The sequence below is a fragment of the Ammodytes marinus genome (genome assembly GCF_949987685.1).
Source record: "Ammodytes marinus genome assembly, chromosome: 4".
NCBI classification, from domain to species: domain Eukaryota; kingdom Metazoa; phylum Chordata; class Actinopteri; order Uranoscopiformes; family Ammodytidae; genus Ammodytes; species Ammodytes marinus.
Window position 1 is genome coordinate 21,610,379 of NC_137233.1, and position 26,772 is coordinate 21,637,150.

At 39.7% G+C, this 26,772-nt stretch overlaps 1 protein-coding gene across 1 annotated transcript in view; it reads right to left on the minus strand.

Moving 5' to 3' along the window:
- Nucleotides 1–26,772, minus strand: part of cadpsa (Ca2+-dependent activator protein for secretion a) — a gene marked incomplete at both ends in the record, with an annotated part of 163,132 nt that overhangs the window by 78,394 nt on the left and 57,966 nt on the right. The window contains 5 exons of the mRNA XM_080026580.1: nucleotides 4,927–5,066; nucleotides 5,177–5,288; nucleotides 10,593–10,714; nucleotides 12,144–12,380; nucleotides 13,783–13,863. Of these exons, the coding sequence (XP_079882706.1) occupies nucleotides 4,927–5,066; nucleotides 5,177–5,288; nucleotides 10,593–10,714; nucleotides 12,144–12,380; nucleotides 13,783–13,863 (692 nt within the window). The remainder of the gene's footprint in view (nucleotides 1–4,926; nucleotides 5,067–5,176; nucleotides 5,289–10,592; nucleotides 10,715–12,143; nucleotides 12,381–13,782; nucleotides 13,864–26,772) is intronic.

Below are 26,772 nucleotides of genomic sequence, written 5' to 3' on the forward strand. Positions count from 1 at the left end.
TCTTTAGATGTTTCTCAATTTTACCTTTTTGAAGCTGTTGCAAAAAGAACAACATTTTTCTGCCTCTTTTTTTAACTACTGTGACTCCTATAACAGAGATGTGATGAGCTCGGTCATACGTACAGAAAAAAGATACATAGTGTAGTGAATCTACTGACCTCTCCTGGTGAAATAGCATTACTGCAGCCAGACACAGCACTTTGGAAGAAAATCCCTTTAGCATTACAACTCATTGTTCTGTTCTGTTACTGACACTAGAGACCCCTAAAGATCACCAACATAATTTGGATATATGTAGGCACTAAAGTCCAGATAGTCAAAAAAATATAAATAATAGCTTTACTATCAGTAAACGGTGTGGGCTATATTTCCCTCTGTAGGGATGGCATTGAAACTTAGCCGCAGCTGACAACATTATGACGAAGTATGATTTAGGGAAACTGATTAACAAGAACTGCCCCCAACTTTCAAACCTAGGGCTGGAGAATATCAGGAAATCGTCAAGTCACTGTTCACAATATGTTTGACCACACACCATGTTGAGATAAGCATCACTGTAATTTAAGGGGACAATTGTAAGGGCGTTTAAGGTATCTAGCTGTTTTAGGCCTAAACAGGTAGACACATTTATTACAATGAGGATACTAAGATAAGCTTAAAATGTACTTTGTAAAAGCAAAATCATTTAGCTAATCATGTTTCTGTCCACCTTAAAAGTGTTTTACTGTTTAATTAAGTAATAGTGTCACTACATTATGCACATCTGTCCCATACACTATACACCTAGAGCTCGGAGATACGAGTTATTCTTGTGCAAAACACAGATGCATTTATCGGATGGAACATTTTGACATTTTTGTTTCCTATGAAATTCCACTAATTCTATAAGTATCTCTGAAAAACCTTGAGATCTAACTTAGACTCTGATTTAAAATAAAGGTCTCTACTCCATGTTCAGTGGACTAGCGTTGAAAAAAATAATAAAAAATAGACGAATAGCGTGATAGCAAACATTAAAACGTCCATGGCAACAACATAGAACTTCAATCATCAATCTAACATTCTCATGTAACTTCATTTTAGGAAAATCTCCTTAATGATTCTCTCCTCATTTATTTCATTTTATCATAAATATTGCACATTGCGGTAGTCAGAATGTTCTAAGCATATTATCTTTTCTTCTTAGAAATGTTAGTGAGGATCCTGTCAGTACTAAGGCTATTTGTTGTGTCTGATTTGTACATGTGGCACGACAAACATGATGCAGAAGGAGAAAGGCAGGGAAAGGGCTTTTGTTGTAAAAGAACATCTGAGGGTTGGGGACCCCCAGTTTGCTGCTTTTGGCCCAGCTTTAGGTGTCCCTGGTTAGGCCTGCCTCCTGCCTCCGTGTGCCTTTCCCCCCGGTCCCTCCCACAGCGGCTCGGGCCTGTCGTCCTAAATAAAAGCAGCACCAGGAGGGCACACTCTGTGGAGACACACTGGGACCAGTAACGTAGTGCAGACAGGCTCTGTGTGTGTGTGTGTGTGTGTGTGTGTGTGTGTGTGTGTGTGTGTGTGTGTGTGTGTGTGTGTGTGTGTGTGTGTGTGTGTGTGTGTGTGTGTGGGCATGGCACAGGGGACGCCCAGCAGCCTCCTGCAAGCCTCCCAATAGAAAGCATATGGAAGAGAGAGAGGCAGACAGACAGAATGCTCCTCAGAGGCGCTACACACACAAAAGAACATTGGAGGGCACCATTGTGTCTAAAACACTGCCACAAGACTTTTAGGGTTGTTTTCCAGTCGGCAGCACTGCAGATGCAGTTAAATGGCCGCAGGCTTTACTGTCAGAAACTCACTTGTGTAGTATAACTGCCCAATGACATGCTCCAATGCAAATTATAGTAGCTGCTTCATGTTCAAATACATTTTGCATCTTACAACCAGGCACAACCTGAACTGTGTTACACCAAAGCCTTTACCCAAAATCATTGAAGACTTTGAATGCAGACAATACAAGAATACCGACAACACTAGCTATGACTTTGATAGCACAGAGGACAGAAACAAATAAAGGGTATATCCTCTGTTAGCAAGTAGAAAAAAACCTAAATATCCATTCAATTCTACACTAAACTGAGATTGTCTCCACAGCTTTTAGCCCCTGTACAGCAGTTTATTGTTGTATATCACATCGCCAAATCAGCTGCTCGACTCAGAGCTAGTGCGGATTATTCAACAGACACCAGAAAACAAGAATAAACGGCTGTCTGGGGGCAAACTAAAGCTGTGGAAAAAATCTCAGTTCAACATACAATTGAAGGGACATTTAGGTTTTAGGTTAGCATTTATATATGTGTAGAAAAACTGTTTTTATTCTGGCCCCCTCTGCAACAGTACAAGGCTGACCTCTGCTACAGTGACGCCTCCCTCAAACTCCTTATAATGAATGTGCTGACCGCCAGCTCTATATGCCTAAGTACCTCATACAACCCCACTTCCAAAATACTGAACTGTTCCTTTAATGCAGTGCCATAATGACCCTGATACAGAAAATCTGTGTGGGATAACTGAGTCAGCCTGGTAAGCGTCTGATTGGATAAGTGATGATAGCACTTTTCCCAGGGCTGCTGTGAACAGATTGACCCTCTGAGAGCAGAGGTTTGAGCCCTGACTTATGTCTAGAGATCTTTGACCAATCCTTTCAACCTCTGGGTCTGTCCTAACAGCAGCACTAATGATGATGATTTTTCCTTAAATTGCTTAAAGGTTCAGTAAGCAGAATGGTCAGTTTAGCTAACTTCCTGTCAGTGACTGCAGTTAGCAGTCCCCTCCCTCGTCCCCACGTCACCTCATTAATGCACTGCGGTCTTCAATCAGCGAGTTATCTAGCATCATCTCAGATCCGTAAGTGTGATAAAACGTGATAAAAACCATCAAAACAGACATTGGGAAGGATTTTTACCTGCTCCACCATTGTAGGCGCATACCAACATTCACCCATCTGTTGCTCTGAACGTGCATTGGCAGTGAGACGGGTGCCGGTTTGTAGCGTTCTCTCTTCTGATTGGTTATCAGTAGTGGGATCCCCAAAAAGTTTATTTGCCGATTACATGCAGAGCGGGTGACTGAAAGATTGGCTTTATGAAACGCGCACACTATATAAGTGATCACTGTATGAATAAAGAGCAATTTAACACTTATATTAACATAAATAAATCGCTTCTTTCACCTTTAAGGGATCCTATTAACTTTATTTTATTTTATATTATTATGATTGATGTACTCTCCGTGTACTTTTATTTTACTTTGCATGTTGGAATACTGTATCTGAGCTCAACTAAGCCATGTATTGAGACATGACATGGAATAGCCATGTGAACCTAACAGCACCAAACAGCACCTAAAACATTTGTTGTATGCAATCTGACATATGACTACTGCCCCCTGGTGGATTAACCAGCCATTGAGGACAGTAGCAAGCGAATGCCTACCTGTGATGAAACTCGGAAGTTTGAGACTTCAAATTGAAAGGAACAGAGCATGAGTACGCAATTATTCTCAAAATTCAGTTTACATGTATTTACAGTGCAGTCAAACGGCTGTTCTCAGGCATTATAGAAGACAAGTCACAGATGCAATACTGTCCTGGTTGTCTGGAAATAGAGTGTACCAGTAGCTAACAGGACTACTACACACGGCCGGCAAACAGCACAATATAGAAAAAAAACTGTCAATCCAACATCTGATAAACACTGCCACCATGTCTCCATCACACCCAGCAAAGTGGGTCTTTCTAAGATATGACTGAGTGCATTTTCTGGTGTTCATCAATCCTCTATTCGTTTATTTTTGCATTTATTCATCCGTTCATTGTATGTTCAGAAGGGATTCATCGTTTTTGTAGTTTATTAGATCAATACACCTTTCGTTTTCAAAGCAATCAACTTAGGTTGTGTGTATGAAAGTTAACTTAGTAGCCCCCTCCGGATATGAGAAAAATGTAATTAATTGGCTATTATTTTTCCCTTTTTGGCCTAAAGGGTGCAAGTTAAATGATGTTACTCAATATAAATAAATACTAAATATTTCAGATAGCCTCAAGTTAAGTGTAGTTTGCCTTTCGTACCAATTAATCCCTCATAATTGGCACTGCTACAATTATTTCCTCACAATGTGAACTGTGTTGCTCAGTTACACAATTGTGAAAAACTTTTGAAATGAGCGAAATTGTCGTATAATGGTCTGCTGTGGCTCCATTACTATGAAATGTTATCGAGGCCCTATCCTAATAAAAATATGTCATAGTTTACTGCAAATAGAAAACAAAGTGTGTAGAAACAACGTATAACCACAAGAGGGAAGCAAATCATTATATTATAGGCCAGCACCTCAAGTATGCACATTCATGATAAAAGATGCCGTGATAGTTAAGCCCATAGCAAATAATACATTTATGTATCTGACATAAAAACCGATACAGAATAAAGGACATAAAAGCATTAATATGGAACAGGAACACTCATGGTACCATTCTAACCCCACCTAACAGAAAACCCAGCTGGATTTGAAATATAGCCTCTAAGTTTAACCAGAAGGTTCGCAGAAGAGATATACCATTTTAACACTATGATATAACAATTTCTATTCGGTCTTAAATTCCTGAATGTTGTACAATTGCTACAAAATAGTTTCGTAGAATCGGCTCAATTTGATCAGATGTCTCTGAGAAGCCTTGATTCCCATCTATCTCTTGGCACAACCTGCTTAGAATGATGGAATAGAGGTCTTAGTTTATCCGGCTGTACATACCGAAATCAATGGGGTAGTGTAAGAAAACCGTCATGGCATGACAAAAACTGGAAGATGTATAAGACTGGAAATATATAATGAATAAGTATCTCATTTCATAGTCACCATCAGCATGTACGTAATCCCACTTCCACTTACCCACAATGCTTCATGTTCTGTGGTTTGTCCATGCGGATGGCCAATTTGATCCTGAGGTCATTGTCTGAACAGCCTTTGGACACGGTCATCTTGTGGAGCTCAGACTGCTTTGGACTGTTGGGAGTCGGATGGAGCACAACCTTTGAGCACAGTCCCAAAAGAATAGATGTGAGCCATACAATAGACTGCGGAAAAGGTTGTACCAATCATCATCATTACCCATATGTAGCAGAATGGTCACTTTCTTTACCTTTCCAAGCTCTTTATCTTCCAGAGCCAACACTCCTGTGCTCTCTGTAAACAGCTTCACCTTGACAGCAGGTAACGGCTGGGTGGTGGTGAAGTCACCCTGGGTACCCCAACTATACACACACACACACACATAATATTTAAAAAATACATGTTGATAGCCTACAACAAATTATATACTGATCTTTTAATATTGATTTCTTCATGGTTAGGCATAATAGTTAACCAATACAACGCATTTGTAAAATATCAGCATAAAGTTTTTAAGTCTTATACAAATATATATATATATATATATATATATATATATATATATATATATATATATATATATATATATATATATATATATATATACACAGTGTCGTGCGAAAGTTTGTGAACCCCTTGAGCCTTATGGAATTTTATTTATTTTAACCATTATTAATAAAAAAATTTCAATACCAGTATTTTTTATATGAAATAACAGATGTTTGTTTATCAATTCAACATTTTTCTTTTCCAGAAATCAATTGTTAAAATAGATAAAACAAATTATTTGACAAATGTTGTATGTGCAAAAGTTTGTGAACCCTAAGCTGCATTGCTTAAATCGAGCAAGGTAAACACAATCAGGTGGGCCAAACTGATTGATGAAATAGACCAATGTAGTGAGAGATCTTTAGGGAAGAAATTGGGCGCCACTAGATAAAACAAAGATAAAACCAGGTCAGTTTAGGCTCACCAAACTGAACCCATACAGGTCAGACATGCTCAAAGGGGAAACAATCTCAGAGGATCTCAGGAATAGAGTTTTGATGTTGCACATTTGTCTGGGGACAGCTATACATTCGTATAAAAAAGTTTGAGCTCCATCGGCCCACCGTGAGGCAAATCATCTACAAATGGAGAGCTTTAAGAGTGACTTAACATCTGCCTAGAAGTGGACTTCCTTCAAAAATATCTTCAAGCACCACAAGAAAAGGGATTTTTCAGGTAAAAGCCAACCTACACATTACATCTGGAGATTTGCAGACCATTTGCCATCACCATTCTTCACTTGGGAGAAGGTTCTGTTGGTGGTAGGCAGAGTTGTGTTTTTGCCCAAACATGGCGGTTTTGGTTATGACCAAACAGATACATTTTGGACTAATCTGTCCACAGAATAAGACTTCAGGTATCTCCAGGTGCTCTCTGGCAAAGCTGTGACAAGCAGTTTTGTTCTTTTTTGAGAGCAGAGGCTTCTTCAGCAACCCTCCCTTGAAAGCCATGTTGACTGAGTTTTCTTCTTATTGTGGAACCATGCACATCTGTCCCAGATGTGCATGGCAGAGAGGTCTGCAAATCACTAGATGTAATGTGTGGGTTGGCTTTTAACTAAAAAAATACTTTTCTTGTGGCGCTTGAAGATATTTTTGAAGGAAGTCCACTTCTAGGCAGATGTTCAGTCACTCTTAAAGCTCTCCATTTGTAGATGATTTGCCTCACGGTGGACCGATGGAGCTCAAACTTTTTTTTAATTAATTTATAGCTGTCCCCAGACAAATAGTAATATTTTAATAGTCCAACTAACAAATATTAATTTAGCCTACACTTAAATAGGCCTAGGCTATTATAATTTAACTAGGTATAATATAGTCAATTCTGGACTAACTACAGACTTGCGCACACACACACACACACACACACACACACACACACACACACACACACACACATTAAAACACAGGGGGGAAAACATTAAAGAAGGAAGTGCTTTGTTAGAGGTGATGATGTCTCTAGGGTGGTTTCTCTTTTTACAACTGGTCCAGCTGAAAGGGAAATTGCAGGGCTTTCAAATGCAGCTGTGTGCTGAATTGGACCTGATTGCTCCCACAATATACCACAGAACTCAGCTAGAGATCGATGAACGACAAATTTACCCTAAAGCTGTAGTGTGTAACTACTATTTCAGATAAGTGAATGTCCGTTACATTCAAGTCTATGCCAAATGAGTTGACACAAAGTGTATTAAGCCTATCAACTCCACAAAATGATCTCTGTATTTCTCAGTATGGCAGCGCTTACGAACTCTGGTAGTCATGTGAAGGGTTGGGTTGAAAAACCTCTGAAGAGTCTATAATGTTTTTAATTCCATCGTTTCCGCCTTGATTTGATGGGATAAACGCTCCTAGGAACTATATAGGGGAGGGGTGATGGTGGCGCGCGATCCCCATAGATAGATAGTGTAGATGCGCCGGCAGTGTTGTTGGAATAACTCAGAAATTCTCAAGAGGGCAATAGAAGTTCTGCACTGTAGCTTTAAAATCCTCCCCTAGGCTGGTGTTTCAGAGACGTCCGGTGCTCACTCAAATCATGAAGTATAACTTGTTTTTGTTCTGTTTTTCCCCACATACTGGCTAGTCCTCTCTTGCCTGTCTTAAACTGTTTATTATGACTATTTTTTATTATTTAGAATATCCACCCCTGTATCACCAGTAAAAAAAAAAAACAGAAGATAAACTGACTGTGATGAGAAGAGAATAAGTGACTGTATGGCTCAAGGGGCTTTGCTTTTTGTGAAATATTTGTGTACTATACATAACAAAAACAGATTTCATGCAGACAGTGTTCCACCTGGATGTCCTCCACAAGTACAAGTGTTTCTGATGAAATAAAAAAGGTAAACTCTATTGAATGAAAGAATAAAGAAGAACATAATAAAATAAGGATGATGTGCAGAGCTTTTCTTTCACTCTCAGTAGCTGTGAGTCATCGTATGAATAACTCTTACTCTGCATTGTAGTGTTACACATCATTATGCAAATGTTAAGCAGTTCTTTGAAATAAACTGAGGAGGTGTTTTAAAATGTGAGTCTGTGATACTACATCCTGAGTTTCAATTTGTCAGGGACCTGTCTGACCAACAAGGCAGTGGAAACCCAAAAGGACTGACTATAGGCTATCTTTCATCTATATCTATTCAATGATGCCCTCTTTTCTAGATTTGTTTAACCTCTGTATAACTTTGTGGATTAAATGTCATATTTTGATTTTTTTTGTATTTATTGTGAGAAACCCACAGATAATAATGACATGAGTCTGCTGTTTCCCTTAGCTGTGTGCATTATCTATCTATCTACAACCTTCTTTCCAGAAGCATCAGACAGTTGTTCTTAATAAACATCTTGTGTTAAACCATCTGTACACTCACTGTCCAGCAAACACTAGAAAGGTAGTTTACAGTGAGGCAAAACAATGGTTCAAGATTAATTTACTTCAATAGTCAAAGGTTACATTGAAATGTGTCTTTTTCACATAATCCCTCTCAAGTTATCACACTTCTAGGGGGGGGGGTGCACAGGGTCAGCCATAGTACAGCGCCCCTGGAGCAGTTTGGGGTTTATTGCTCAAGGACACAATGGTAGAGATGGTGGGCACCGTAGATGTAATACCAGCCATCACTAGTTTTACAACTAGCAACCTTCTGTCCGGTGCCAGGGATCGAACCAGAGACTTCATGGTTACTGGTCAGACCTACACTCAACAAAAATATAAACGCAACACTTTTGTTTTTGCTCCCATTTTTCATGAGATGGACTTAAAGATCTAAAATTCATTCCAGATACACAATTGTACCATTTCTCTCAAACATTGTTCACAAATCTGTCTAAATGTGTGATAGTGAGCACTTCTGCTTTGCTGAGATAATCCATCCCACCTCACAGGTGTGCCACATCAAGATGCTGATCTGACATCATGATTAGTAAACAGGTGTGCCTTAGACTGTCCACAATAAAAGGCCACCCTGAAATGTGCAGTTTTGTCTCACAGCAAAATGCCACAGATGCCACAAGCATTGAGGGAGCGTGCAATTGGCATGCTGACAGCAGGAATGTCAACCAGGTCTGTTGCTCGTGCATTGAATGTTCATTTCTCCACCATAAGCCGTCTCCAGCAACTTCGCACAGCCATTGAAGAGGAGTGGACCAACATTCCACAGGCCACAATTGACAATCTGATAAACTCTATGCGAAGAAGATGTGTTGCACTGCATGAGGCAAATGGTGGTCACACCAGATACTGACTGGTTCTGAGTCCCCAGACCCCCAATAAAGCAAAAAAATGCACATTTCAGAGTGGCCTTTTATTGTGGACAGTCTAAGGCACACCTGTGCACTAATCATGATGTCAGATCAGCATCTTGATGTGGCACACCTGTGAGGTGGGATGGATTATCTCAGCAAAGCAGAAGTGCTCACTATCACACATTTAGACAGATTTGTGAACAATGTTTGAGAGCAATGGTACAATTGTGTATCTGGAATGAATTTTAGATCTTTAAGTCCATCTCATGAAAAATGGGAGCAAAAACAAAAGTGTTGCGTTTATATTTTTGTTGAGTGTATTCTAGGCCATTCTACCAGCCCGATTCACCCTTCCCCTGCCACTAATGCCTTTGCTTTGTTTTCATGTATAGTTTCCTGAAGGCAACCCTGGCTTGGTCACTTGTTGCAGCCAGAATCCCAAGTGCACAGGTGGTGTTTCCTGGTGAACATCCCTCCATCTAAACACTCCCGTGGGGGCCCTGCCATATTAAGTGTGCCTCCAGACCAATTAGCTTTAAGAGGGAGTGAGTTATAAAACCCTCCATCCCAGAGTCTGCTTTGATGCATGCTCATAAAGCACACTCCTCTCGGGTGAAGCACCTCCTTTGTGCCCACGATAGTGGCAACCTTACACAACTATACGTGTGAGTTCTGTGCGGCAAAAATACATTTCTGTCAATACTTGGTAAATGCAACATACTCTGATTCAACAAGGAGGACACTTCATCTCAAAAACTATGCAAAAACTGAAGTATGAGACTCCAGCAACATTTCTCAAATGACCATTTCTTCCGAAAAACCAAGAACACACATACATTTTAAACTGTAAACAAGATACACCCAAATGCATTCATCAGTACAATGTTTTACATTTTGTAGATCATTGTCACCAATGCAAAACAAAGGTTAAAACAATACTACATTCATAAAACGGTGCAGATTGCGGGAGCTATTTTGCCGCAACTCATGGAGATAATAGTGTGCGCAATCTATTCTTAGTGGATCTCATCTCGCCCAATATTTTATAATATTTTTATAATAATTTAACTGCCATAAAATGTATTGAACCCATAAGGATAGTTATTTTACCAGCAGATGGCAGTGTGTCATTTAAGCTCTGTTTCAGTAAATAAGCCCATTTTCAACATAGTGGCTAAAAAACTGGACACCATCAGAAAGATTAATATCAGCACATACAGTATACTGTAGGGTTGAGAGACCACATTAAGATTAAGCAGATTGTGTGTGTGTATGTGTGTGTGTGTGTGTGTGTGTGTGTGTGTGTGTGTGTGTGTGTGTGTGTGTGTGTGTGTGTGTGTGTGTGTGTGTGTGTGTGTGTGCTGTACATACGTGGGCTTGGAGGCCTCAGCCTGGTCTGTCTGGAGTTTATGTCCTCCTTCCACCTCCATGGTGCAGTACACAATCCTGTTTGGAGCCAACGACTTCAGACCCTGGACCTCCATGATCACCACCTGCAACACACACACACACACACACACACAAACACACACACACAGGCATAGGTTCATAGAGAGGAGGACTAGGGGGAAGTTAACCTAGCCCAAAATTGACTGGAAGAGGAAGTCAGGTTCTGTACTGCACTTTGAGTTTCTGTTGGTGCGTCGCAATGAGGTAATGTATTTATATATGACTATGTCAGATTAATAATAGTAATAAGACCATGATGAAGCAAAGTTAACTTTGATTTAGTAGCAGTCATGACCACAGGTAAAAGTCTGTGTCTGTCTGCCTTCTGTAATTAGCCCACGGGAAAAATCGGTTTGTTTTGGCCAGCTTTTCAAAATCAAAAGACCAGTGTGGACAAAATGGTTGAAAACAGTATTGAGCTGGCCTGGCCCTTAGGCACAAGGACATTTTTAATGTATTAATTTCCTTATATTGATTATCTGCCATGGGTGTAGAAATTATATAAAATGATACAATGTATATCATGAAACATCATGTACAGTTGTAGGCCTACTGTCATCCTTTTTGATTACACCTTAAATAAGAATACATTTAAAACTGACCACAAATAAAGTCAAAACTCTGAAGAACAAATTTGTTCATTTACAGTTGAAATACATTTCAACTGACTTACTTTCAGATCTTGATGTTGATTAAAAAGTTACTCTTTATTTCACTGAGAATTATTATGCTTCATGAAACAACCATACAAGCTGGACCCAGGTTTTTTGACAGGCAATTTATCATGCGAGTACCTAGTACTTTCCACCTTCCTTTTTCCAGATAGAAACTGAGCCTCTTGTCAAACTATTACAGTGAGGTTGAAACAGTCTGTCAGTCAGTAGAAATCCTACAGCTCCTCTCATTAGCAACTCCAGACACTAGTCCTGAGGAACCAGCCATGGGAAATGGGGGGAAAATATGGGGGGAATATTTTTGGAGGACATGAATGCATTCAACATTGGGATTTGGGAAAACAATGGGATTTGGTGATAGACACAAGGTCTTAATGTTGTGTTCTTCAACAGAAGACTTCCTTGTTTACGTAACATAGCGTGACATGTATAATAACTTGAAGAAGAAGCAGGATGCAACATGATCTTTGTTCCATAAGCTAAAGTGTCCGTCACAGTGTGCTTCAGAAAGTAAGTACAGAAAAGTAAAAAAAAAAAAAAAAAAAGGCAAAAAAAAGGCATTTTAGCTACAATGTGCCTCCGTGTTTAACAGAGCCTAGGCTGTGTAATGACAGTGTCTTTTTTTTTTCAGCGTGCACATATACTGTACAAACAGGTAGCGGGATCGTGAGGAGATTTTCACAGATTTTGGCAAACAAAAAGTGAATATGGGCAACAAGCATTCACCGGGAATCGCTGACTCCAACCTTGGCATAAGAAGAAAGTAAGCAAACATCATCACTGATAAAAATTCACCCACCTCCAGGGTGAAGGAGAGCACCACGTCAGACTTGGACAGTGTGTTCTCGTCCTCCTGGCCCATGTCTATGATGGACGTGTTGTGTCCGCGCTTCAGCTTCTGCAGCTTGAACTCTCCTCCCTTGGACACGGGCATGCTCTCCAGGTTAGCCATCAGCAGGTTGACAGAGGACCGCAGCTCCTCCAGGAACATGGCCTCCATCTCTCTGGAGGGAAACCTGGGGAACCTTCCACCATGCTAAACCAAAGCAGCAAGGTATAGTAGCAAATGATCAAATGAGTGAACCATCAAATGAATGTAGAAAATAACATTATGAGTCTCTCCTAACTATCTTATAAAAGCATAAAACGCTAAAAAATCTTTAAAACACATCAATCTATCTATAAAGCAAGAAACGTCTGTCTGTCTGTGTGTCTGTGGCTCGCATATCTCTCTGAGTTTTAGTCAGATCGGCATGAGCTTCCGGATATTGCTTGCGCAGAGCACGAAGGTTATCATATTTATATCATGCTGGCGAATAGTAGCTTACGTGCGCACGGAGCCGACTAAACCCCGCCTCCCTCTGACGAGCGGGACACACACACAGCAGACCGACACAGCCTTACTTCCTCAACAACTCCTCACCTGCTCCACCTGTCCGTTTTAGTGGTAAAGACTGCACTTCACGCTATTTTCACTGTAATGATACAGCACGGTCTCGGATGCTTCCACAAAATGTTTTATATCCGTTTAAAATCTAAACTGAAAGCCCGAGCGCGACCGCGTGCACTGCACACACAAGTCCACTCCCACACACCGAGCGTGCGTGCGCGCACACGAGTCACACACACACACAGCTGCACCACACACACAGCTGCCTGCTACTGACACGTTAACGTTAATTGACAGCACAGTCTCGGATGCGGACGCCGCGCGCACACAAGGCCCTCCCCCCACACACACACACACACACACAGCTGACTGCTACTGACACGGTAACGTTAATTGACAGTTATCCAAACTCTGTCTTAGCTTTCAAATACCTAACAGTAATGGTAATGGGGTTGACAATGTTGTCATGGCGTGCAGCATAGACTCCTTTTATACACAGTGCAGCCATTTACTACATAGGCAACTGATTGTAAGTTTCAGTGCATTGTGCAGTATGGATGGCAGTTTGCAGGGTACCATAATATCAGATTGTATAGGTAACACCTGTACATCTCGATTCTTCTTTACACTTCAACACTTAATTAATTAACACATTTTCTGTTTCATTTCACTTAACAAAATGGAATTAGTTTGTGGTTATCTTTACACAATACACTAAGGAATGTTGCCCTACTCTATAGCCAACTTCTACAAAGTAACTTACTGATAATAACCTTTAACAGTGTAAAATTAGCCATCAATGATAGCAGCCAAATGTACTGTTTAATATGTTTCTTTGTTTACCTGCTTCCTACGGGCACTGTACTAGTCATATTAAAACATTGGGAATACTGTAGATTTAACCTAAAGGCATTAACGTGAATCAATATCAATGGTAAATCATTTACATCCAATATTGAAAAAGCGCTATTCTTTTATACTGTATGTTCTGCCATTTGAGTGCATCCATCCATTTCTCTCTCCCCATCCATCCAGCCATGTCTCTTACCCTAGTGATCTGCTCTGCCATCTGCAGCCGTCCGTCCAGCTCTCTCCTGATCTGGGCCGCCTGCTCATCAGGGTTGTCCAGCTGGGGAAACACAACCACGGCAAAGGACACTTCACAAACACGACTTCAGCACCACACATTTGTTCTTAAATAACAGCAATTAGTATAATCACAGCAATGGCTAATTATGATCATTATAAAGAAAGGGAGAAAAATACAGACGCCTGGGAAACGTCAAGGGTTGTAAAATGCTGTAAGAAGTTAGCTTCATGCCAAACACAGCTACTAACTTAAGGTTAACAACTTAATAACATGACTTGCTTGTCCACCTTCTACAGGTGCACCATCCAGAGTCTCCTGACTGGCTGGAGCATCATGAGCCTGTTTCCACAACAGGAACTATGAGCAGGAACAGGGAACCACACAGCACCCATCTGCCGGAACACGTTTCAGCTCACCAGTCTCCTATTTTATACTTGTGTGTCTCTATCCAGAAATGGATAGAGAAGTAATCGGTTGAACCCCTGATTATATACAATCACATTGACACTGTCAAAACTCAACATTTATTAAATGTATCACAAAATGACATGCAGTGTAGATACTTTCACTGCTTCTCCATACGTCATCGGCCTGATATGTATAACCTCCCCGGGACTTCAGACCCCGGTGGAAACACAGACAACACCGGGCCACAGGAACTTAAGAGGTCCTGGAACTAGAAGTTCCTTGGACTTTTGGTAGATAAGGGGCTATGGTTGGAAAGTTGCTCCGCCCCCAACCATCAGATGTAAATCTGTGTGCATACAAATCCTCAGGCGTGTATAATGTTGTACTTGTGGTCAAGTTCAAGATTAAAATTTTTGTGACAAGGCTTTGGGGTTTTGCATTTTGACGACTTATCCTGCCCAGCCAGAAACAAGAAACAGGAAACTTTATGAAGCGTGTGTTTACGTGCATAAGGATCTAAGCGACGCATCCTAACTGAATGTCAGTCACAAAAAACGGGATTCCAATTCTCCCTTTAAATGGCCCATAACAATAATCTAATTATTCTTTTAGCAAACTGATAAAAGGGGGCATTTCTTAAACATTTTCCATCTGTATTTTCTGTGGATGGTACAGTTAATTGCACAACAACATAATCATAATTTCTGCTTTGCTCGTTGGCTCGACTAGAAAACAATAGAATAGAGTTGGCTTTATGCCCCTTGTATGCGTGCACATGTGTTTGAAGATGTTGCACAGAAACCCGTCTTATTAAAAACTCTATTAGCAAGTTATCAAGTAGTAGGACTGGCTTCAGTGGCTATGCTAACAATAGCTCTGTAAGCCAAGGCTATAGTCTTAAATTATTATTCAATTAGCAAGGATTTGCTAAAGCATGACATTATTCAAAAGCATGACAACACAACAAACAGATAGCAGATCATAACAACAGAACAGACCAAGGGACCTCTGTAGCACTCCAAAAGGCTGTGCACTGCCAGCCTACTTGTATCCATTATGGTTGTAAAGAATGCCCTGTGGGCAATTTTATGACCGTCTGTCAATATCTTCCCTTTTCAACTGGGCAAGGGAAGCCTAGCTGCTTACAGAGGCTAGTGATACAAAAAGCAGGGATCAATCTGATACACATGCGAGATTAAAGGCCCATCTCCCCCAGGCTACTACTGCCTCTGCAGCACACTGCTGAATAGGAGGGAGCTGGAGCAATATGTGTGCTGTCACTAAACTGAGTGTGTTTAGCAGCTCTATGTCATCAGCATGCAATCAAAAAAGGTGTTTTCATTCCCTTGTGAAGTCACCAGAGAGCAAAACACGGTGGTTTAAGTTAGTAGTTGTAATCAAAATGCTAGTTACATTGACAACATGCAGAATATTGAGAGTTGTAGGAAACCAAATGCAGGATCATGCAATATAGCATTGGATGATCAATATTAATACCAGCTCAAACCTGCCAACTTAATAATTATAAAGCAATAATATTTACAGTTGTATCAAGTTTAGGCAACTTAAGCAATTTAATTTAAGTAGGTTAACAGATGTTGGTGATGGAGGAGAACAAGCCATGAAGTATGTGTGCAACATGGAAGGTGAAAGTTGCATATTTATTTGTGTTGTCAGTTTAACGCGTTATTAATGTGAATATATATGCAAATTTGGCATATTTCACAAATTATGCACACATTTGCATATCTTTAAAAACCAAAGATTTGCATATATATTCAAACATTTAAAAAAAAAACTTCAATACAAAAAGTCACTGTTTTAATGTCAGTAATCAACTGGCAAAGTTTCATGATGATATCTATAAGTTAAAAAAATTAAATGTTACCCTCGCATTAAACCGTGGTTCTGATTTTCTATTTCGGCCCCCTGTAGCTTTCCAGCAGGTAGTTGACCAGGTTGTCCACACAGGTTGTGATCCTTGAAGGTCCTAGATATAATTTCTGGTGAACAACCTTTTACAACAGCCCATGTCCAAAAAATCACTTTGCCCCCTAGTAGTCTAGCAGCAAGTGCTCAGAAAAGGCTTTAGTTTTCGAGATACCCCTACCCGAGGTAGAACAAACCTCAACAGTGATTTTTTTTTTATCTTTCAGGTATGACAACACAAAGTCAATCAAAGACCTGGAGATGCAGAGGAGAGGTGCAAGTGATGTTAGACCTACACATGTGATAACTGGCAACACAAAAGTTCCAAACTACAGGAAGTACCTGAGGAGTAGTGGCAACAAAGCTGCGCTCTGCGTATTTGTGAGCAACTACATCGTCACTGCTGCCCCACAGAGAATACACCCAGCTGACTCCATCATCTTGGCTGGTGGATTTCAGAAAGGTGAGGAGGTGAAGTACATGTGTAAAGCAGGAGTCAGCTGTTTGACATCTTTGTACAGTGATCAGGAAGAGGCTGACACAAGAATGGTGTTACATGCCATACATCTCGCAGCAGAGTCATATTCCAAAAATAATCGTAAGATGTGATGACACAGATGTGGAAGTACTGCTTATTTATAATGCACGCAAAGGAATGTTAAGGGAATCTACAGTGTACATGCATACAGGCCATGTCATGAGAGAGAGGTATATCCCCATCAACCTCATATCAGAGAAACTGGGAAAAGACATTTCCAACTGTCTACCAGCATGTCATGCACTCACTGGCTGTGACACAACCAGTAGTTTGTTTAGAATAGGAAAAACCACAGCATTTACCAAACTAAAGAACCATCTCAACCAGCTGAAAGATTTGACATATTTTGGACTTTCTGCGAGTTTGGAAGAGTCTTTGCCAGTAGCAAGAGAATATGCGCTACTTCTTTATGGGGAAAAAAAAGGAAGATGGAGTAATGTGCTCAAATTTGGATGAACTAAGATTCATTGTTGCATCAACAACAGATGCAGCTTCTGCACATCTGCCACCAACCGAGGATGCATTTGCACAACATGTGCAAAGAGCAATGTATCAGACAGCAATATGGTGCCACAGCCACATACCGAAACCACTATTATGGTGTCCAAACGGTAATGGATGGATTGTCAAAGATGGAACAAGCATTCTTGACTTAAATGCTAATGCCCCCTGTACACTATTCGGAATGCTCTAATTTGGCTGTTTCAGAGCAGGGACACGCATAAAGAAATCTCATTTGCAATAGAGCTGTTCTAGATATCTCCATAAAACCACTGGTTATTGGTCTATATTGTTATTTGCACTGAATTGCAAATTATGATATTTAAAGAGGACCTATGATGCTTTTTGACTTTTATGACCTATAAACGTTGTTATGATGATTCATAGTCATGCTTAACCATACTAAATTATCAAATAATGACTTACATGCATTTCGACATATTCCCTGCTGACCGTCTGGGGTGTCTGTGCAGAGCACTAAACACTATTCTAGCCAGTCGAGAAGTCACGTCTTCAAAGCGGTCTACCCTTTCATAATTTGTGACGTCGCATAAAACTTTGTGACGTCACCACGCGGATGTTTCCATGTATGGTAATGCTGTCACTTCCCTGTTCGCGTCTGCCTCGCGCCCTTATAGGTCCATGCTCGCGCTTCCCGCCACTGAAAGTGTTCCGGAAGGAAGGTAACCAATCACAACGGAGTGGGGTTTGCAGGAGGGGGGAGGGGAGCGGAAATGTCCGAAGCACAGGCGGAGTGAGCGGAGATTGCCGAAGCACACACACTCAAGTGTTGACAGGACGTGCTGGATCGCCAAAATAAGAGAAAGAGCTTCCCGAAAATCTACATAGTTTTTTGTGATGTGATTCGTGTCAGGTTGCTCTATAGCAGTGTAAAACAAGAAATTAAGACCAGAAAAGTAGTATAATAGGTCCTCTTTAAGAAGAAATACACTGAATTACAATGGTGTAGACATCATTGTAATTCAGTGTATTTCTTCTTAAATATCATAATTAGAATGGGTGTGATAAAAGCAAATGAGAAAAAATAATGGGACAAAAAGAAATCAAGGGACATTCAGGCTAGAATAAATAAAAATGCGATTAATCGCGAGTTAACTATGACATTAATGCGATTAATCACGATAAAATATTTTAATCGTTTGACAGCACTAATATTTACACATCCTGTGATAATCAGTCAAAATGTATTTATTTTGTGCTCACTTCCTGTTTTACTTTGTAGTCATGGATTGTGTACATTACTTCCTGTGGTTTTCCTGACAATTTCCCACACACAACTGTCTTGTTTGCAATTAGGCTTGACCTATTTATACGCTGTGTTCCTCTTTACTCTCTGCCCGATTGTCATCTTCTCCTTAGTGTGCCCATGCTTTCAAACCTTTGTTTTCTCCTGTTTGCTTGCCTATTTGACTCTACCTGGATTTATTTGATGCCTTTTCCCTGAATGATGTTTGATGCCTTCACTGACTGCCTTCCTGTGTTTGACCTTTGGACTTCAGCATGTGGTGTAGCCTACTATGGCTTTATCAGACCTTTTGACTGAAAACAGCTGTCTGTGCGGGGATGAATAAAGTATCTTCTTTCTATCTTCACATCTAAGTCCAACCCACGATTGTATTTGTAAAGCTTGAAAGGAAAACAGCTCACTCCCCTGTCTTGGTATTCTAGGATTTATCCTTACAACCATATCCCAAAGGTCTAAATACCCCTCTTGGGTAAAAAATACCAAGATTTAAGTGTAAAAATATAAGATATGACCAATTTACTAATACATAAACACACACACACACACACATAGTTAACAGGCTTGCTGAAAGACAGAGTAATTGGTACTGATTTGTTAATCAGACACAGATATATGTATTCTAGATTTGTTTTTGTATGCCTTTACATGCTACATAAAATAAACTAATACCCATGGGCCGGTAGCACCAACTGGTCTTAACTAAGCCTCTGTAAGGTCGTAACTGCTAAGTAAGTCTTAGTTAAGACCAGGCTTTAGAATGGACCTAACGCCGGTTGCACCAAAGGGACGGTATAAAACCCCCTTTTTTTGGAAAATCAGACATGGAATGTTGTAAAAGGTTGTTCACCAACAATTATATCTAGGACCTTCAAGGGTCACAACCTGGGTGGACAACCTGGTCAACTACTGGAAAGCTACAGTGGGCGGAAATGGCAAATCGGAGCCACGGTTTAAAGGTGTTCTGAGGCACTTTCAGGTTCTGTTAATTCACCTGACACTCGGGTTTGGAATCACTGGACTAAACTACCTAACAGTAGATAACAGTAAAAAGCAGCTAAAATGATCATAAAGTCATACATTACCATATGTTCTTCACATGTATCATTTAGTACATTTTCTTGTTAACACAACCTCTGAACCCAACACATCCATGCAATCCAAACTACAAGATAACTACTAAACAACTTCAGACATTCTTCTACTGATACAGGTAAATCAAATGTTCTGTTATAGCAAAGTTTCTGAGGTCGAGCTAGACTGACTGTAACTTATATCCACACAAAAAAAGTCGACTGAAATATACATATCAGTGTCTAATTGAACTTAGATAAATAAGGTATGTAATTAGCTAGACGTAATAGTAGGAGAAAAAGCAGTTGTTAATGACCACAATTCATGTGAGTTAAGTATTAGGGTATTTGGAAAATTGTTCATCTCAAATCAACATTGGACATAGTTTGGTTTACTGCCTAGTGGAAACTAAAATGAAAATATGTTGTCTGTACACAAAAAGTTTAACCTTATTGAAATGAGTAAGGATGAACTTTTAAATAATAAAAGTCTAGTCTCTGATGCTCTTTGGAAATTTGTACCTACAACCAAGGTATTTTAATAATAGCAGCTGGTTTCAAATCTGTTAAATATGGGACCATATTTTCAAAGAAAGTCGCTGTTAAAGTCCCACTTTATTTGAAGTTGATGAGTGCACTCTGGCCCTCTTACACTATGTAAAAACTGTTTTTAAATGCTTAATTGTCTGCCGGCTACAGCAAATAACATGATCATACTTTGCTTTCAGTTCTCTTTGCAATATGGCAAATCTACCCATAACACACCACATCTCAGAAAACTACATTACACTGAGAGTTCTGGGACAAGGATGCTTTGGACAAGTGATCCAGTGTGTAAAAAAGGACACTAAAGAGACTGTGGCGGTAAAAGTTCTCATACGAAACACTGAAAAGTATGACAAGATTAGGGAGGTGAGCTACCTACAACTCAAATATCAATTTTTACTACAGTCCATGAGTCATACAAAAAATATCTAACATAAACTGTTGATGACATAGCTGCTTCTAACTTGTGATTTATCCCCAGGTGGTCATACTGGAAAAACTCAGATGTTTGGACCCTGATATGTTCAACATCGTCAGATGCCACGAATGCTTCAACAGGTTCGACCGGACCTTCATGGTGTTTGAAATTCTGTATATGAGCTTCTATGATTATATTTGCCAGAAAAAATGTGCCCTGATCCCTTTAAATGGCATCAGGACCATCATCCAAGATGTAAGGACACAGCACTAGATATAACGTAGAATTTGAAGCATCATCAACAACGGATGCAGCCTCTGCACATCTGCCACCAACCAAGGATGCATTTGCACAACATGTGCAAAGAGCAATGTATCAGACAGCAATATGGTGCCACAGCCACATACCGAAACCACTATTATGGTGTCCAAACGGTAATGGATGGATTGTCAAAGATGGAACAAGCATTCTTGACTTAAATGCTAATGCCCCCTGTAAATGGCATCAGGACCATCATCCAAGATGTAAGGACACAGCACCAGATATAACGTAGAATATTTGTTTTTCACTCTGGCACATCCTTCTTATTCTGTAATTGACTTTACTTGCAGCTGGCCATTGCATTTCATGGCCTGAAGGGACTTGGACTGATCCACACCGATTTAAAACTGGACAACATCATGTTGGTGGATCAGAAGAAACAGCCATTCAGGGTGAAGCTAAACCAGGGCTAAATGTTCAGCCCTTTTGGTATAGGTGAGCCCTTTACACTTTTTATGAGAAATGCTTCAGTTCAAGTTTCTTGACAGTGGTTCGGCAAAGACTACTCTTTTGGGATGTGTTTGCTTCCAGGTCTTAAAAAAGTGGAAACTTGATACTTGATAGAAGTTATTGGGTACGTCCCCAAAACCTCATCAAAGCTGGAGCCAGTTTAAAAAATTGTCATACTTTCTTTGTTAAAATGATTAAGTGGTCAGATTGTAGTGCAACACACTGTAATATATATTATTTTAGCTAAGCATATGGTCAAAATACTCCAGCATCATGTTTGAGATTTTTTTAAAGACCATTGAAGGAATCATCATGCCAAGGCTCATTGAACAGAGTGTAACTAGAACATCTTATGTATTTTGAATGAGATAGGATACTGTTTAAAAGGGCCCTACCAGAAACTTTTAAACATGACAGTGTTCATAATTTTTTTTAGAGTTTTTTAGAGTTCTTTCAAACTCAGGTCTCCTGAAGTCATTGGGCGTCCCATTTACTGAGGCCATTGACATTTGGTCTCTTGGCTCAGTGATGGCTCAGATGCTCCTCGGCTTTTCACTTTTCCCAGCAAAAAGTGAGTTTGATCTGGTAAGTACTATCGCTGTTAATGTATGTGATATTGTTTTGACATGTACTTATATAGAAAGGTAAAGCATTTGTAATACTTCAGCTTACTCCAAGAGCAGCCACACCAAATGTAGTGCCAATAGACACAGACTCTACAGCTAGCAGCTCTGTGAGCTACTGTTTACATGTTGACGATAAGCAGCCGTAATGTTTAACATGTTCACCATATAAGCATGCTATGGTTAATAGCAATAATTCCTATGTATGGCTTAATTTGCGTCCTTAGTTTTGCGAGTATTTATTCAAACTAAATTATTGTACGCAAATTCAAAGTTCTACCTGGTGGTGGTTAGACTACTATGCAGACACCAACAATATCCTGATAGCAACATGAATATGGTAAACCATCCAGTCGTTGTTGGGATGTTTCAATCGAAGCCACACATGTCAACCTCATGGTGGCACTAAAGGAAAGGATCACTCAATTCAGGATCAATAAGGATGCCCGGATGTCTATGCAAAACGTCAAAACAGAAAGAGCAAGCACTTCTTCTGCATGTGGACAAAGTGGACATTGAAGGTATATACTGTAACACACTGGCCAAACAGGATCATTTGTAGAGTATAAGAGAGATAACTCTAATGGAAGATATACTTCAAATAGATTTTGTCTCTTTCTAAACGCCAACAGAGTTTCAGACAGAAACTAAAATAAAACCAGTGGAAACCAGGAGATTTCATGTTTCCTCTTTGGATGAGCTGAAAACAGTAAGTTATCAAGAATAGGATGCCTGCAGAGGAGCACCCAAAACAGGCTGTTTTCATGAGCCAGGATGTCATTGTGGCTGCTTAAAATTTAGTGTTTTTTGTTTTGTTTGCTTTTACAGTTTAGGAACTCGTACAAAGAAAACAGGGAAAAGGCTGCTGAAAGGAGCGCATGTGTTGACCTGTTGAAGGAAATGCTTCAGCTGGATCCCACAAACAGGATTACTCCAATTCAAATCCTGGCCCACCCCTTTATTACAAGGAGCTACCGCAGGACTGTAAGTGTTTGTGTTTAATTTGTTCACCTTTCTACGGTGTAGTTCCACCAGCAGTGGATCCCTTAAACTGAATCTGGTGGTATAACAAAGTGTAAGTGTTAGTTATTGAATATTTTTACCATAAATCCAACTTCAAAAATGGCCAAAAATCATATTCAAGCAAGTTATGTTTTTCAAACTAAATTATATAGTATAATCAGCAGTGGACCTCTGGTAGTTGAACTGGATCTGGTGATAATACACTGTTTAATGGTGAAGTTGTTGACTATTTTTCGCGACGGTTTTGCCCTCTGTTGCTCTGTTCTGTACACTTGAAATCTATTGCAGGTCTGTCCGTCCTGGGAGAGGGATCCTCCTCTGTCACTCTCCCTGAGGTTTCTTCCATTCTTTCCCTGTTAAAGGTTTTTTCGGGAGCTGTTCCTCTGCCGAGTCGAGGGTTCTAAGGGCAGAGGTTGTCGTCTACTGATTGTAAAGCCCATTGAGGCAAAATTGCTTTTTGTGATATTGGACTATATAAATAAAACAAATTTGATTTGACTATCAATGTGAGCGGACTATTCTTTTGTTTCTATTTGGTTACAAAAATTATGGATGTTGTTTTTGATATTTTCAGCAGCATTTGATTTCTTTCACACATTTCCATAATTTTTGGAAATCTTTAAGTAGTTCGGACAAATTGTGAGTCATTTGTACCGCACAATTATACAGAGTCAACAACATAAATAACAGCTGTTTCCTCCATTACATTATTAGCCCTACCCTGGTCAACATCTGGGGGGAGAGCGGAGGGTGTTCAACTTCCGTCTCTCCATGCATGAAGGATGGTGGAGTGCGCCTTTGGCATCCTTGCAAACCAGTGGAGGCTATACGTGAGCGTTCTCGGCGTGTCACCAGAGGTTGCGGAGAGCGCCGTGAAAGACACCTGTATCGTCCACAACTTCCTACGTTGGGATGGTGAGGGAGAGGGTGACATCACAGGCTGCAGTGCAACCCAAGGAAGCCTCCTTGAGGAATACCAGTGAACAGCAGATTCATATCCATTGAAAAATACCCTTTTTTTGTTTTCTCAAAGATAGATAGCAATCAACTCAAGTTGTGCTATAAAACAGTGATTCTTGAGAAGTGGGACAAAACAGGGTGCAATGTTGAAAAAATACAAACCCTATGTTTCGGCAAATTAAATTACATGTAGCCTATGTATCCAACATATACTAAGCTAAACTTCGACACAACCTCCAAGCTTTTGTTTTTTTTACCGTCATTGGCCTATCACCACAGTCAGATGTCAACTCCGTCAGATTTCCCGTCTGACGATGTTGACATATTTAACGTTTCTTAAACATAACAAATTGAATTTATCCAGTAGCCATTTGGTTTTTCTGTTGATGTTAGGTGCTAGTATGAACTACTTCAGGAAAATAAAATTATCAAAAAATTTCAAATAACTTCTTCAGAAATTGTAAATTGGTGTTGACAGGACTTTCAAGATTCGGAATGTAAAATAATCTAAAACTACAACAATTATCAGAGCCTGTCTGACTCTAATGTACTCTGCAGAGGTAGAATTTGACAATTGGTCCTTCAAAGTGACAGCTGCCCCTTATTTCGCCGGATTTTATTACATTTTACATAATGAAATGTCTGACGGTGTTGACTTACAGTAAAGTGGTCCCACCACTTAGAATCCTTATACAACATGAATGTGTTGCAGAAAAACTGTTTTTATTGATATGAGAGATTGTTTAGAGTTGCTTTTGATGAAAAAAGCTCTTTTTAATCATTAAAGTACATTTTTAATAGGTTTAATTGCATATGAAAGATTGAAAACTTCTCTGAGGACACACTGTTGTGAACGTTGTGAGAAGATAACGTGTCATATATTTGACATAATAATGATAAAATTAAATTTAAGGGGATAATTGTGCTCCAGACATTCTATTCTTAATCCCTAATAACATCTAATTTTAAATATTTTTTGTTTTAAAAATAACAGCAGTTACATATGGAAGATGGCCTTTTGTCCCGGTTCTCAAGAATCACTGAAAAATATGGATGCAGATATTAAGTAGGTTTTTTTTAGTAAACTTTGCTGATGTACTGACTTTTCCATTTCCAAAGAAAAAGCTAATAAAAAGGTCATTTCAGAGGTGATTGGTAGGGCTGTCAAACGATAAAAGATTTTAATCAGATTAATCACAGGGTTTTTAGGATTAATCAGGATTAATTCTACCATTCGAAATATGCCCGAAAAATTCGAAGTTTCTCTGTATATTGTTGTATGAACGGAAAGATAAATGACAGAAGGTGGTGGATATTTAAAATTAGGCTTTTTATTAATTTAAAATCTAACTGATGGTTTTAATACTGAAAATAAATTAAAATTAAACAGTGTGTGTGTGTGTGTGTGTACGCGCGACCACGTTCTTGGGGACTGTTCATCATTTGTGCCAGAAAGACGACGTTATGTTGATGTCTAATCACACACACCTCTGAAAACTGCAGACGTTTGTGTCCTCCCGTGCACTGAACAGAGCGGACAATGTTTCTCCTCCTGTTGCTTCCAACATCAACTGCCGCCCGCGACACAGACGTGGCCGTTAGCAGTTCAAAACATGGCATGGGCTAGCAAACTGCTATGTTTTGCCGCGCGTAGCTACTGATCCTGGGTCAGCCACAACGTTAGAGTGACTGCAGTGCAGAGCGGGTGGGATGTTCGGGGCGGATCATTCTGCACATGTGTATTTGATTCTAAAATTACATACCGTGTGAAAATATAGAGCTGAACATAATTTGATCAATAAACAAGTTCTGTTCTGGCACCTGAGCGCGTAGCGATGCACACATCACCAGACAGCTAAACACTTTTCCCACGAAACTTGAAGACAGGATCAATAATGAAGGACCGTTAAGGATGTTGTCGACATGCACTTGTATGTCCATTTATTGAAGGTTGTTGAACAAGTTGTTTGTAGCAGGTTTAGAAGTGTGAAACTGAAAATAAACCAATATGCAAATTGGTTATAAAATGTACTTATAAAGTTATGAAATACAATGAAATATTAACATAAATAATTATATAAGACATGTATGAATCAAGTTACTTACAAACAAAGCTTCTCCAAGGCTTACACGGATAGATGACGTGAGATAAAAAAGAGATGTTTCACCGTGTGGATCTCTGGCTCAAATGACAGATCAAAATGGCTGCCGAAATAATGCCCGATCACGTGACTAACAAAATGTGACTCTTATCAGCCAATGAGAATGAACACATATTAAGAAACTACAAAAACACTGCATACTTGTAATGGCCTGCAGGGAGCTCTAAAATGCCTAATAGAAAACTCAAAATGTGTAACGTAACAAGTTCCAACAAGCTTACGGAGGTGTTTAGTGATGTTGGTAAGTTTATCTTGACCTGCTCCCCTTGACTAACAGTGTTTGACCAAATCTTTAGGTTTGCAAACATGTCTTTTACCTATATGTGCTTTGTACCCACAGACAAAAGGAAACATAATTGAATCCAATGTTTTAAAAAAGGCCTTTGACAGAAAAATGGGTATACTTTGGAATAAATACAAAAAACTAGGCAAAGTCACCATTTTGATGGCATTAATTCAAAGAATCATGTATATAGGAGGCGTCCGCCAAAAAAAAAATCATATTTAAGTTTATCAGTCATAGCAGTTCAATTTGTAAAGCAGGTCGGATTGGGAATAGTGGCTCCTAGGTACTTTATATGTTCAGTCACTTTAACTGAAAGATTACTGAGAAACTCAGGATCTAGGTCCTCACTTAAAGCCATACATTCACACTTCTGCCAGTTTATGGTATTTACCCGATAGGGCGGAACAGATTCTTCAGACTGCGAGAAAAACAAGATCATATCATCA